General features: G+C 41.6%; 1 protein-coding gene across 1 annotated transcript in view; it reads right to left on the bottom strand.

The window, feature by feature from the left end:
* Positions 1-13734, bottom strand: part of NDRG1 (N-myc downstream regulated 1) — a 69782-nt gene that overhangs the window by 20923 nt on the left and 35125 nt on the right. Inside the window, exons 4-10 of the mRNA XM_075827957.1 lie at positions 12322-12427; positions 11164-11284; positions 9797-9859; positions 6800-6860; positions 5581-5667; positions 3477-3533; positions 1896-1999 (exon numbers count right to left, since the gene is read on the bottom strand). Coding sequence (XP_075684072.1) covers positions 1896-1999; positions 3477-3533; positions 5581-5667; positions 6800-6860; positions 9797-9859; positions 11164-11284; positions 12322-12427 — 599 coding nt within the window. The remainder of the gene's footprint in view (positions 1-1895; positions 2000-3476; positions 3534-5580; positions 5668-6799; positions 6861-9796; positions 9860-11163; positions 11285-12321; positions 12428-13734) is intronic.

Genomic DNA, 13734 nt, shown 5'->3' with positions numbered 1-13734 from the left:
ATGCTAAAAGCAAAATATCCAGTCACTCCGTCACCAATACATCTAAACATCTGCCCAACACCAGTAAAGAACCAGCTTATCCAGCCGCAGCGAACAGTAAGGAACCAGCTGATCCAGCCGCAGCGACCAGTAAAGAACCAGCTGATCCAGCCGCAGCGACCAGTAAAAAACCAGCTGCGCCAGCCGCAGCGGCCAGTAAAAAACCAGCTGGGCCAGCCGCAGCGACCAGTAAAAAACCAACTGATCCAGCCGCAACGACCAGTATCGATGAGGAGGTATTTCAGACGGTTAAAAGGAGAAGTAAAACAGATGATTCTTCTAGGAAAAAAATCACTGCTGCAAAGAAATCACCGGAGTCTCCAGTGCTGGCGATAACTGGGGGACGTTACTGTGCGCTGGGAGAAGATGACCAGGAAGAAGAAGCAGAGATGGAGCAAGTCTCCTCACACAACCCAGATGACGAACCTCAGGATGAAGACGCTGACCCCCCAATGTCCACCAAAAGATGGGGTGTTACAGGACATAGCAGTGGAAGAAGGAAAAAAAGTAGGAAAGATCTGTAACCAAGATGAGGCTGAAAATCACCTCCATCAATGTGAACAGTGTGAAGAATAGGAGCAGGCGGCAGGCGATATTCCAGCGTCTGTCTGACAACAAAACCAATGTCATCTTTATACAAGAGAGTTATCTACAGAGTAATGTCCCTGCAGTCACCACATCTAGTGGGACAGTGAAGCTCTTTGCTGCTGTATGGAGACTTCTACCCCGAACTCCGTTTATATCATAGAGGTTCACTATATGTCATAAATGTGGTGACCGTGTACCCTCTGTGGTGTGCGCGATGCTGCCCGGTCACCAATAAAGAACTCCTCTCCTGTAATACTGTCTAGAATAATATCATGAAAAATAGTTGAAACAATCTATACTGGTGCAATATTCATATATTATGGTTTGTTTAATGATTGTGATGTTATTAAGAGACAAATGTTTATTTTCTTTATCTGTTATGAGTGTATTGCAAAGGTATTGTAATATTTTGTTTCAAGTTTTCAAATAAAAAAGATAATTATAGTAGTTATATTCTTTTATATAGAGGGCAGTATTATAGTAGTTATATTCTTGTATATAGGGGCAGTATTATAGTAGTTATATTCTTGCATATAGGAGCAGTATTATAGTAGTTATATTCTTGTATATAGGGGCAGTATTATAGCAGTTATATTCTTGTACATAGGGGGGGTATTATAGTAGTTATATTCTTGTACATATGGGGCAGTATTATTGTAGTTATATTCTTGTATATAAGGAGCAGTATTATAGTAGTTATATTCTTGTATATAGGAGCAGTATTATAGTAGTGATATTCTTGTTTATAAGAGCAGTATTATAGTAGTTATATTCTTGTATATAAGGGGCAGTATTATAGTAGTTATATTCTTGTATATAGGGGGCAGTATTATAGTAGTTATATTCTTGTATATAGGGGGCAGTATTATAGTAGTTATATTCTTGTATATAGGAGCAGTATTATAGTAGTTATATTCTTGTACATAGGGGTAGTATTATAGTGGTTATATTCTTGTATATAGGGGGCAGTAATATAGTAGTTATATTCTTGTACATAGGGGTAGTATTATAGTGGTTATATTCTTGTATATAGGGGGCAGTATTATAGTAGTTATATTCTGGTATATAGGAGCAGTATTATAGTAGTTATATTCTTGTTCATAGGGGGCAGTATTATAGTAGTTGTATTATTGTACATGGAACAGGGTACCTTTAATAACAATGTATATCAGTCAGTACCCATATTAAAAACCTTATAAACAATGAAATAGACTGGTTTGCAGTAAAGTTACAGTAGGATGCTTTGGTAACCAGGTCTTCAGCATTACCTGTTGTATGACTTTACAAACAGAGTGAGATTATTCTGGTTAATGTCATTAACAATGTGCTTCCGGTAGGTGTACACCAGTTCATGGTTGTTGTGGATTTCATCCTAGATATGCAAAAAAAAAGCTTAAGCGATTAAATGCCAGATAGACACCGGGGCTCTGCTGTAGTTATGAATTTCTAAAACTAGGTCAGTAGACAAGCTGCTTCACCCGAGAAAAAAACAAACCACATAACAGACGAGATTCTGGTAGAGGGACGGGATGGTGCGGCCTGGAATAATAACCGATGTCTCCCTGTGTTACACAAACCCACTTGTGATATTGTCCATGTTTATCCAGTACGGGATGAAATAAAATATTTTTGTTTTAGGATTGGGAGAATAGGACATCTCGCTGATCTGATAATTTTCATATATGACTGTAGCCTGGGCCTCAATGCAAACCCTAGCCCTCCGAGCAGTCATATGCTATACATAGTACTGTGGTCGTCTAAGTGACAGAGGGCCCTTTGGGCCCCTAAAAGCAGAAGGACCCAGTTGGTGTGACTGCAACTTAGAGGCAAAACTTAAGGTCCCAATGCCAAATCGGAAACATGGCCCCCACCTACCATGTGTCACTTATAATACTGGTGTCGTATGTGGCAGAGGGACCATTGGGCCGACAGAGACAACAGGTCCCAGGTGTTTGTAAACACTGCACCCCATTCAGTAAGATCGCTATATAGAACTATAGCTGTTTTGACCATAATCAGACCAGGTTCCCACGTAGCGTAAACGCTGCAGAATTTCCACAATGGAATTCTGTGTGGAAATTCCGCAGCACTTAGAGTAGCAGCAGAGTGAACAAGATTTACAAAATCTCATGTCCACGCTGCGTGGTTTTTACGCCTCGTATCCATCTCGTGCGAACCGGGCCTCATAGATGTGGATTCTTTACTTCAAGGCCTAATTCCCACGGGTGTATTTTACGGCCGTAACAAAACAAAAAAAAAGAGGCGTCACATGGACATACACGTGAAAAAAGAAAGCAGACGGGCACCGTACACGGATGCCACAAGAAAATGCTATGTTTTTTTACGTGCACAAAACGGACACGTTCATGTGAATTTGGCCTAATAACAGTTATATTCTGGATCTCCCTGCCACACAGTGTCGTAATGCCTGATTCGTTGAACGAGCTCCAGAGCGCCTGGACGCATTTCCCGGTTGAAATTATCGTACAAGTTGTGGGTACTTTATTCTGGAGATAGGACGTTGATCCGGGGATTTATTCTGATTGCCGTAATTTGAGTCGGGAAGGCTTTTTATGCACTCGTTTTTATATGTCCCATCATTTGCATTTGTTTTTAATAGTTCTCCAACTTTCTAATATATATTATATCTCGATCCTTTACAATTTTCAAAATCTGAGGCTGAAAACCCATCCTGATCATGTCCAACTGGCACAGCTGCGGGGTTTGTTACAGAAGACACCTTTGATACACCCATCAGTTGGACATGTCTAGGAAGGGTTTTCAGCCTCTGTCTGTAAAGAAGAATATTCTGTCTACAGAATTTTATTTGTAGAAGAAAATAAACTTACCTTGGAAAATAGATGGGAAATCAGCATATCAGGCAATCCATGAGCGAGTCCAGAAAGCTATAAAGAAAAAAAAAAAGTTAAGGGTTATACATAACTGGGGGCATTATTTGGATATCAGCAATGAACCCAACCAATGGTACTTGGGTTCAGTGAGCTCTAACTACGTCTTTAATGGTGTCTCATAGGGAAAAGCCAATTGTTGCCTTAAAGTTATTAATGGGCTTAGGGGTTGGTTGGTGAAGTTTAGTCCTAGGTATAAACCATTTATATGGAGTTGAAATCTCATTGTTTTAGAAATCATTATATTAATGTTCCCTAAATAATGGAAAATTCCCCAAAACCCACTATAATCCCAGTACAGGAATTCAACACATCATTCCTACCGACTATCACCCCCAGCATCAGCATTTACAGACAACAGGGAGTTGTAGATTGTAGACAACTGCTGGAGACCCAGTGCAATTTGTTAATAATTCTGAATATGTTGATCCAGAAAAAGTCAAAAAGTTACCCGGTGAGCATCTTTTATGATTTTCAAACTGAACACAATGTTACCAAGAAATACTAGAAAATTAATGTGATGGTCGTAGCCACGGACACAAGCAAAAATATGTATCAAAGACTTGGCTAAGGGTATGTTCACACTACAGCGTCCGTAACGGCCGAAATTACGGGGCTGTTTTCAGGAGAAGACAGCCCCGTCATTTCAGCCGTAACGGCATGTGAAGGGGCTTGAACGCCGCGTCCATTACTGACGTAATTGGCGCTGCTTTTCATTGGAGTCAATGAATAACGGCTCCAATTATGCCCCAAGAAGTGACAGGTCACTTCTTTGACGCGGGCATCTATTTACGCTCCGTCTTTTGACAGCGTCGCGTAAATATACGTCTCGTGTGAACAGACAAACGACAGCCCATTGCTTTCAATGGGCAGATGTTTGTCAACGCTTTCAAGCCGCAATTTCGAACCTAATTCGGGGCAAAAACGCCCGAATTACGTCCGTAATTAATGTGTGTGAACATACCCTAAGAGTTCCAGAAACTTGCAGGTCAATGGCTAGTGAGTTTTGCCCTCCATTGTTGAATGGGGTTGTCCGATCTCGACAAATATTGTCCGTATGTCCTATCAGGGAAAATTAATGTCGTAGAGGTGGGGGGGGGGATCTCCCAGTTGGAGTAAAGAGCCACCACAAAGTTTGGTTGGACTTGGCTTGTCCTTGCATTACATAGGCAATCTGGACATTCAGTCTACATCCCCTTGTTAGAAATATTGAGTCATAGTGGGAGGGGGCGCCATTTGTTAAGTTAATTATGAGTGGAGAGGCTCCTGCTCTGGTGGACGTGATGGGATAAGGAAGTTCATGGTCATTCATTCATTTGAACGTCTGCAAGGGAAATGAGCAACTACATTGATTTTTACCCAGTGGGTTCGAGAAGCCGGTCCCGTAGAGTTCAGATAATCATCTGGATAGCTTCAACAGGGGGAGGGGTTGTCCAGTAGGGAAACCACTTTGCAGAAGAATTGTCACCTCTCCTGACAGGTCTGTTTCAGTAAATAATTGTATTCCCCAGAATATAATAATTCTGGAACATCTTTTCTTAGAAATATATGCTGTGCTGTTCCTCTGTTATTACGCTTAGAAAATTATGAATGAATCGACAACTAGGCATTACGAACTAAGGGCGTCTTCCTACACAGACTGACTCTGTCCAATCAGAGCTGACAGAGTGAGACTAGGGACACGCCCCTTTGACAAGGGAAATGGTAACACCCAGTTGACAATTTATTCATACATTTGCAGCAGGAATAACAGAGGAACCGCACATCACAGAGTTCTAAGGAAACATGCTGCAGAATTGTTATATGGCGAATATAAGTATTCACTAAAACAAAACATCAGGAGAAGTAACAGGTCCTATAATGTGGAATTTGGAAACCTAGTTACTATGGTCAACTTGTAGTAAAATGTAACATTTAACATTCTTTTATCGCAAATACTAAACAGAACTTGTAAGACAAAGCAAAAATGTAACAATTATTGCCAGAGAAGACTTAGACAATATCACTTTTAATAGAGAGCGGGAAACGGGTGTCTCCAATTTACCTTCGTAGCCGCCCAGTCCATCCAGCCCTCCGCACAGGGGTTAATATTAATGAGCAGCAGGCCTTCTACCATGCTGGGGTGGTTCAGCTGGAACAGAGACAGTTGTTCGTTCAGAGCACAATTCAGTAAATTTCCACCAGTAGTAAAACATTTCACGTGGAGTCGCTGCAGCTGGAGCCGCCACGCATTGCCAAGCGGGATTGTTGTGAATTAAGGAGTCTCGTCTAATCCCTTTAATGGATCTTAATGAGAACTTTATGTCCCATGTAGAAAATAAAAACTTGGATTATACCGTGCGTCACCTATACACGGCAGATATTGATGTATATTAAATTGAATACAGATGTAGCAGAGCTGATTTAGTTATTTGCCACAACCCATGGTAAAATCACATCTGTGTTATTTTTTTTTACAAAGGACTATGGGTAAACCTGTCCAGTTTTCTTAATGGGGGTTTCCAGTCATAGTGTGATATAACATTACATGCTGATCGGTGGGGGTCTGATCTCTGGGACCCCCATGATTGCTAAAATGAAGAGTATTTATGTTATATCTCTGGACAATAGAGTTGAATTATTATATTATTGTCAGTAATAGGAGATTCGCCGGTTGGCAAATCAATGGTGAGAAGTTTTGCAATTGTGCTCATCTGTAGCTTTTAGCCTCCTATTAATAAAACATTTAATAGATACTCTAAGGGCTAGTTCACACAGAGTTCTTTGGCGCTGTTTTTGACATGAAAACCGCGTCGGAAACCGCACGAAAAAACGCCGCAAAAAAAAGTGGCAAGGAAAGTGCAGGCAGGGTAGATTCTGCCAGATTTTAATGCCAGCCAAAAAACTCATGTGAACATACTCTTATTTAGATGTCTGCCCGGTGATACATTCTCTTTAAAGGAAAAAACTGATACATTGTGTTATTAGTAGTGCAGGGGCTGAGGGGGCGGAGCATGACACAATGATTCACAGAATATCAAAGAGAGAATCCCTGGATCATGCACCACCCTAGAATGTCCTGCCCTAGTGTGTCACATTTGCCTGGATGGGCCATTGGGAACATCCCCTTTGGCAACATGTACACATCAGTGAGATCTGTTACTTGCAGAAATAATATATATATATATATATATATATATATATATATATATATATATATATACACAAAAAAAAAAAGAAAAAGGGGAATTCAAATGGCATTGCAATGCGGGAGTGACACTTACAGCAAATCTAGTGAGGATATAGGCACCGGCTCCAATTCCCATTCCAAGAATACTCTTTAAACTATGAATACAAAAATAATTATATGTCACATTCTGTTCACATCCACAGGGGGCGCCATCTACCTGAGAAACAAATATACAAATAACAGATACTGAATGCAAAAAGGATGCAAGTAGGGGCGGAACAGGGCATATTGGCTCCCAAGTGAAACACAGCATATTGTACCCACCTTCTTCAGAGGAGGGCCCCCCCTTTGCCACCTACTAGTATTGTGTCCCAGGTAAGTACCGACCCCACCTATGACTTGTCCCAATCCTTCTAACAAGTTACACTAATACCGCTGCTAGAATCACTAGAGCTGCTAAATGCAAAAGAAATGGTAAATCAAAAATCTAAAAAACAACAACAACTAAACGTCCGTTAAAGTCCAAAAGTACCCAGTAAATATGAGTCATTCTCTTTTAATAGATAGGTGGTCACCCAGTTGTCCCAGAGACAATCAGGCCCGCACTACAAGTCCCGCAGGGGTTGTCACCCAGTTCTCAGACTTCATAGTTATGTGATACATCTGCAAATAACTGCAAGACTTGGCAGGTTGACATTTAGGGTATGTTCACACGCAGAGTCAAAAACGTCTCAAAATACGAAGCTGTTTTCAAGGGAAAACAGACCCTGATTTTCAGACGTTTTTTGAGCAACTCGTGTTTTTCGCAGCGTTTTTCGCAGCCGTTTTTGGAGCTGTTTTCATTGGAGTCTATGAGAAAACGGCTCCAAAAACGTCCCAAGAAGTGTCCTGCACTTCTTTTGACGAGGCTGTAATTTTACGAGCCGTCTTTTGACAGCGACGCGTAAAATGACAGCTCGTCTGCACAGAACATCGTAAAGCCCATTGCAAGCAATGGGCAGATGTTTGCCGACGTATTGGAGCCGTCTTTTCAGACGTAATTCGAGGCGTAAAACGTCTCCATTACGTCTGAAAATAGGTCATGTGAACCCAGCCTTAGGTTTCTAGAAAATCTGGGTGACAACCCCTGTGGGAGCTGTGAGGGAGGGGTTAATGGTTGTCAACAAGCTTTCCTAGAAACAGGTGAAAATAAAACAGTCAACCACTGACAGAAGACGACTCCGGGACATATGTTACATTTACTGGGGACTTTTTGTTATTTCTATTTAAAGAGGCTCTGTCACCAGATTTTGCAGCCCCTATCTCCTATTGCAGCAGATCGGCGCTGCAATGTAGATTACAGTAACGTTTTGTTTTGTTTTTTAAAACGAGCATTTTTGGCCAAGTTATGACCATTTTTATATTTATGCAAATGAGGCTTTCTAAAGTACAACTGGGCGTGTTTAAAGTTATGTACAACTGGGCGTGTATTATGTGTGTACATCGGGCGTTTTTACTTCTTTTACTAGCTGGGCGTTGTGACTAGGAGTGTATGATGCTGACGAATCAGCATCATCCACTTCTCATCGTTACCACCCAGCTTCTGGCAGTGCAGACACAGCGTGTTCTCGAGAGATCACGCTCTGACGTCACTTCCTGCCCCAGGTCCTGCATCGTGTCGGACGAGCGAGGACACATCGGCACCAGAGGCTACAGTTGATTCTGCAGCAGCATCAGCGTTTGCAGGTAAGTAGCTACATGGACTTACCTGCAAACGCCGATGCTGCTGCAGAATCAAATGTAGCCTCTGGTGCCGATGTGTCCTCGCTCGTCTGACACGATGCAGGACCCGGGGAAGTGACGTCACAGCGTGATCTCTCGAGAACACGCTGTGTGTCTGCACTGCCAGAAGCTGGGTGGTAACGATGAGAAGTGGATGATGCTGATTCGTCAGCATCATACACTCCTAGTCACAACGCCCAGCTAGTAAAAGAAGTAAAAACGCCCCGATGTACGCACATAATACACGCCCACTTGTACATAACTTTAAACACGCCCAGTTGTACTTTAGAAAGCCTCATTTGCATAAATATAAAAATGGTCATAACTTGGCCAAAAATGCTCGTTTAAAAAAAAAAAAAAAAAACTTTACTCTTATCTACATTGCAGCGCCGATCTGCTGCTATAGGAGATAGGGGTTGCAAAATCTGGTGACAGAACATCTTTAAGGGGGAATTTACTTGACAGGATGCTTCTATTGCAACTTTTTGCTTTAGTTGGACACTTCTCTTTTACAGGGCCAAAGCTATAGGGGGTGCACAGATAGCGGTGACACCAGAATTTTAAATGGCACATAGCCGGTTGGAGCTCTGCTATAGATTTTGCATTGGAGCCAAGACGCTTCATGTTTCGACTCTGCTCCTTGAGTAGTTGCTTTAGCTGTGCCTATGTCTACCTGGGACATGGAGGGAACATTGTGGTCACCGGTGACTTTCTTTTCTTAATTACCAATAGTGATTGTGCGGGGTGAAAAAAAAACCCAAAAGACCCATGACCCTGTAGAGAGGCTATTTTGTTGGTCAGTGAAGCAAGATCCTTGGTGACAACCTTGTCCTCTCAATGCTACAGGCAGCACATGGACAGCTAAAGCAGCTCTACAATGTGAGGACACAGCAAACAGCTCCTCATATCTCAGCTTCCTGGACTCCTGTAAAGGGGATATTGAAGGAAGAGGGATATTGGGGTTAACTACAGTCACATCTAAATGTGTAGGTTTTTAGTGGAGATAGCTTTTATGTTGTACTTTTCTAGGGTTAAGGTATTTTTTTTAGGGGCTGCTTTCTCAAATTGCCTCTCACTCGTCTAGCAGCTGATTGGTGGAGGTCTTGTTGCGAGGAGCTCTCACAAACTGCTGAGGAACCTAAATATAAATGCTGAATGCGGCTCTTGCCTTTAGCTCCCTATTACAGGGACACCCCCTCATTCGCTCAACTTACGGGTCATGTGAGAATTGGTTTTCGACAGGATATATGACTCAAAACACAAAAAAGTTGGTCAACACATCCTAGCAAAATTAAAAATGTGCAGGTGCACGTACGCTGTGACTCCTTACCCCAGTTGCTGTACAACACCAGGTAACATCTCAGCCAGTTGGTCCATTGAAGGGTACACATACCTAAGCAGAATAAAGAATATTTATTAGTATCTTATTTATTTATTTTTTTGGTCCTCACCAGTGATACCAGGGCACCAGCGGCACATGCCCAGGGGCTTTAAACCAGTGCCCCCTGATCTCCCAGCACCAGTGATCATCACATTTAATTGTATCTTTGACCTCTGCCAGTGCCCCAGGTATCTTCAGAGTCTACCAACAATCCCTGGTCCACACTACGGCTAGTGCACAGTGATGTCTATATTAGATTCAAGCAGGGGTTGACTTGGCATCTGGGTTGGGACTAGTGACATCACTGTATCTGTGTGGTGACATCAATTAAAAGGGTTTTCCACTCAAGCACGTTATTTTCATATACCATAAGAGTGTGATTGAAAGGTCAGACTACTGGAGCCTTCACTAATCAAGGGGCGTCCTGACCCGTTTTTTGGCAGATAGGTGGCCAGTCATGCATTGAAATATATATAAGACACGGAGGAGCATGCTCACTCAGAGAATAGGGGCTGGGACCTCATCATTTACAGGATATTTGGAGGTACTATTGATCGGACCTCCACCGATCGCCCATTAATGACATACCATGAAAAGAAGAAAACCCCTTTAAGGTGGACTCTTACGTTGTCCATAGCTGTGGATCTACTCTGTGTCTTGTGTCTGTTACAGAACTTTATCAGTCAGGTGAGAACCTACACAATGGTCACTATTTCTCTCCACTAGTGGTCCCAAAAGGTACTGCACTATGGATATAATTGTTTATGTGGACAGCTCAATTGTTTGTTGGCATTTCCCATCGACTGAACCGAGGGTCAGGCATGAGTAAGATAGAAGTTTATCTTATAGGTATGGTCAGCTTTAGTCATGAGCCATCACTAGAACCAAAAGCAATTGGCTTCATTGACCTCCATGTGGTGGTCCACCATTAAACCATATTGTTGGCTTGGGATCTAAGAAGAACCTGTGGCTTCCTTCACTGGCCAACAATGGAATTTGCTCTACAGGATATAAACCTTTAATAATATTGTAATTTATTCAAATGACAATTTGGCCTTTGATATCTTTGCCCCATTATTAGTTGATGGAAGTTATTGACAACGGCCAGAAGCTGTACACAAAGTAAGACGTCACTGAGCCGCACTTAGCTGTGATTTCCAGAGCAGCAATCCCGAAGTCACTAATCATTGCTAAGCCTTAATTCTAATAAGTCTCATTGAAGCAGACAGGGCTTAGTGGTCCATTAACCCCTTACGTTCCAAAGTTACTAATCCGAGTAAAGAAACACAATGCCAATCATCTCATTATGGCCTTACCCAGCTGGAAAAGACGCAGCTCCTTCGTTCTGTCCGGGCGCGTCCACGTGGCACACGGAGAAATGCTGTGTGATTTCGTGCATGTCTTCATAATTAAACAGGGAGTTGAAGCACGTTTTATCTGTAATTCAGGAAATACACAACCAAACATTGTTTATTGTGATGTGGAGCGGAGATGGGCATGCTGTGGTACATTTGAGGCAAAATTTAGATTCAGCGTTGCCCTAAAATATAGGGTAACCTATGTCTCTGTGATGTCACCAAAGTCATGGTGTTTACGTCATATTTTTGAAAAATGGCATGATGGTTCCAAAATTTGATGTTTTCCGGAATACTTATATTCCACTATAAAAAGTAGCTTGTTTGTTGGGCGATGCTAAGAAAAAAAGTCACATCATTTCCCAAGGAGATCCTCGAGATTGGACACTAGGCTCAAAGTTACCAAGGATGCTATCCAAAAGGGTCACTACTGGTAGGACAATATTTTCTGGGTTCACCATGTAATTGAGGCTTTCCCATGGGTTCAGTAGAGAGATAACGCTCGCCCTAGGGGTCATCAGTAAGTGGACATGATTAAATGCTATCCCAAATGGGGGAAAAAAATATATCACTAGACCTTTTGGTTACTAGAAAATTGCAGCTACTATATACCAATGGCGCATCGGGAGATGATTCTATTCCATAGGGTATTTCCAGTAGCCTTGTGCTTAGTATCACCACAGGATTGATGTTACCCCACAGGGTCCTGGGGTTTATGCATTACCCCATGGGATCACCAGGGAATTTACACCATGGGTGACCAAGGAGAAGATATTTTATAATAGGGTCACCAGTGTCCTTATACTATCCCAAGAGAGTGGACACCTCGGGTGAGAAGATAGAGTGTTCTAGACCAGGGGTTCCTCCATGTTTCTAGGACCCCCTACTCAAATAAATTACATCAAAGTATCGCCAAGTCTACAATCACTCACTGCTTCCCACCCGAGGCTACATGGACCACAGGCTGAGAACCTAGATATTTTCAAAGCAGGGTCAAGGTGGATCCACTAGGTGTTCTTGTACCCAACCCTACAATATTTGGAGTTATGCCGTACATCCAACATGTTGTATATAAACTATCCATAACCCATATAGCAATTTTATTAGAAAAGAGCTTACGATTCAGTCCAATATCGTGGTAGGTCAGTATGACGGGTCGGTTCTGTCTTGGTGTTCCACACATGGTGACGTGGACGATTCCATGAGCGGTTTCAATGTCATGTTCCTGAGGAAGAAAGCAGAGTAGTTTACATCAATAGTTATAGACCTGATGCGGAGGAGTGGCATGGCTCCCTAAAATGCCCACCATAATACCCAGTCCCAGACACCAGTCCAAACACCAAGACCCCCTCATCACTGCCCACGTTTTATTGTAGAACCCAACAGGAGGAGACTATAGATTGACTGATATCCACCAGTTGTTAGTGTATATAATAACACTATATCATATATTGTATTTGTTCTTTCTTTTCCGTTTATTTTTATGCTTTTATTTGCCACATGTCATCAGCGACTGATTTATTGCCGATCGTTCCACACTGGTTTATGTTGTGGTTACGTAATAAGGTTGTTGCTGATAAAAGGCCTTCGATTCATTTGCATCCTTCTGGGCAGACCTAATAAACCCTGAAAAAGGTCCCTGCTCCGCTCTCCATAGTGATATGGATTAAATGTCAGGGCGCGGACGTCTCAATACACATTTTAACATTTTACTCTCTCCTCTAACAAACTCAAACTGGACGAGTCAATATATTATCAGATGTTTATATCACCGGCATAGACAGGAACAAGCACGGTAATGATGATCATGATAAAAATAATACAATATAATGTCAACTGTGCAGAGGAAGCAGAGCTGAATGTGTTATTTAACGGTTTCTACTGTGCACCATGTAAAGTTATTGCAGGAAGTTTAGCTGCAGTTCTATGTAAAAGTCTCAATAAGTTTCACCGGATGACAGACCCAGCGGCAGAAATCTCATATCTATCTATCTATCTATCTATCTATCTATCAATCTATGGCATATCTATCAATCGAATATCTATCTATGGCATATCTATCTATGGCATATCTATCTATGGCATATCTATCTATGGCATATCTATCTATCTATCTATCTATCTATCTATCTATCTATCTATCTATCTATCTATCTATCTATCTATCTATCTATCTATCTATCTATCGCATATCGGTCTATCGCATATCGGTCTATCGCATATCGGTCTATCGCATATCTATCTATGGCATATCTGTCTATGGCATATCTGTCTATGGCATATCTGTCTATCGCATATCTGTCTATCGCATATCTGTCTATCGCACATCTGTCTATCGCACATCTGTCTATCGCATATCGGTCTATCTATCTATCTATCTATCTATCTATCTATCTATCTATCTATCTATCTATCTATCTATCTATCTATCTATCTATCTATCTATCTGTCTATCGCATATCGGTCTATCTATCTATCTATCTATCTATCTATCTATCTATCTATCTATCTATCTATCTATCTATCTATCTA

The sequence above is a fragment of the Rhinoderma darwinii genome, chromosome 5, assembly GCF_050947455.1.
Source record: "Rhinoderma darwinii isolate aRhiDar2 chromosome 5, aRhiDar2.hap1, whole genome shotgun sequence".
Lineage (NCBI taxonomy): Eukaryota > Metazoa > Chordata > Amphibia > Anura > Rhinodermatidae > Rhinoderma > Rhinoderma darwinii.
Note: the sequence above shows the minus strand (reverse complement) of the source record. Positions and strands in the feature narration are given on the sequence as shown.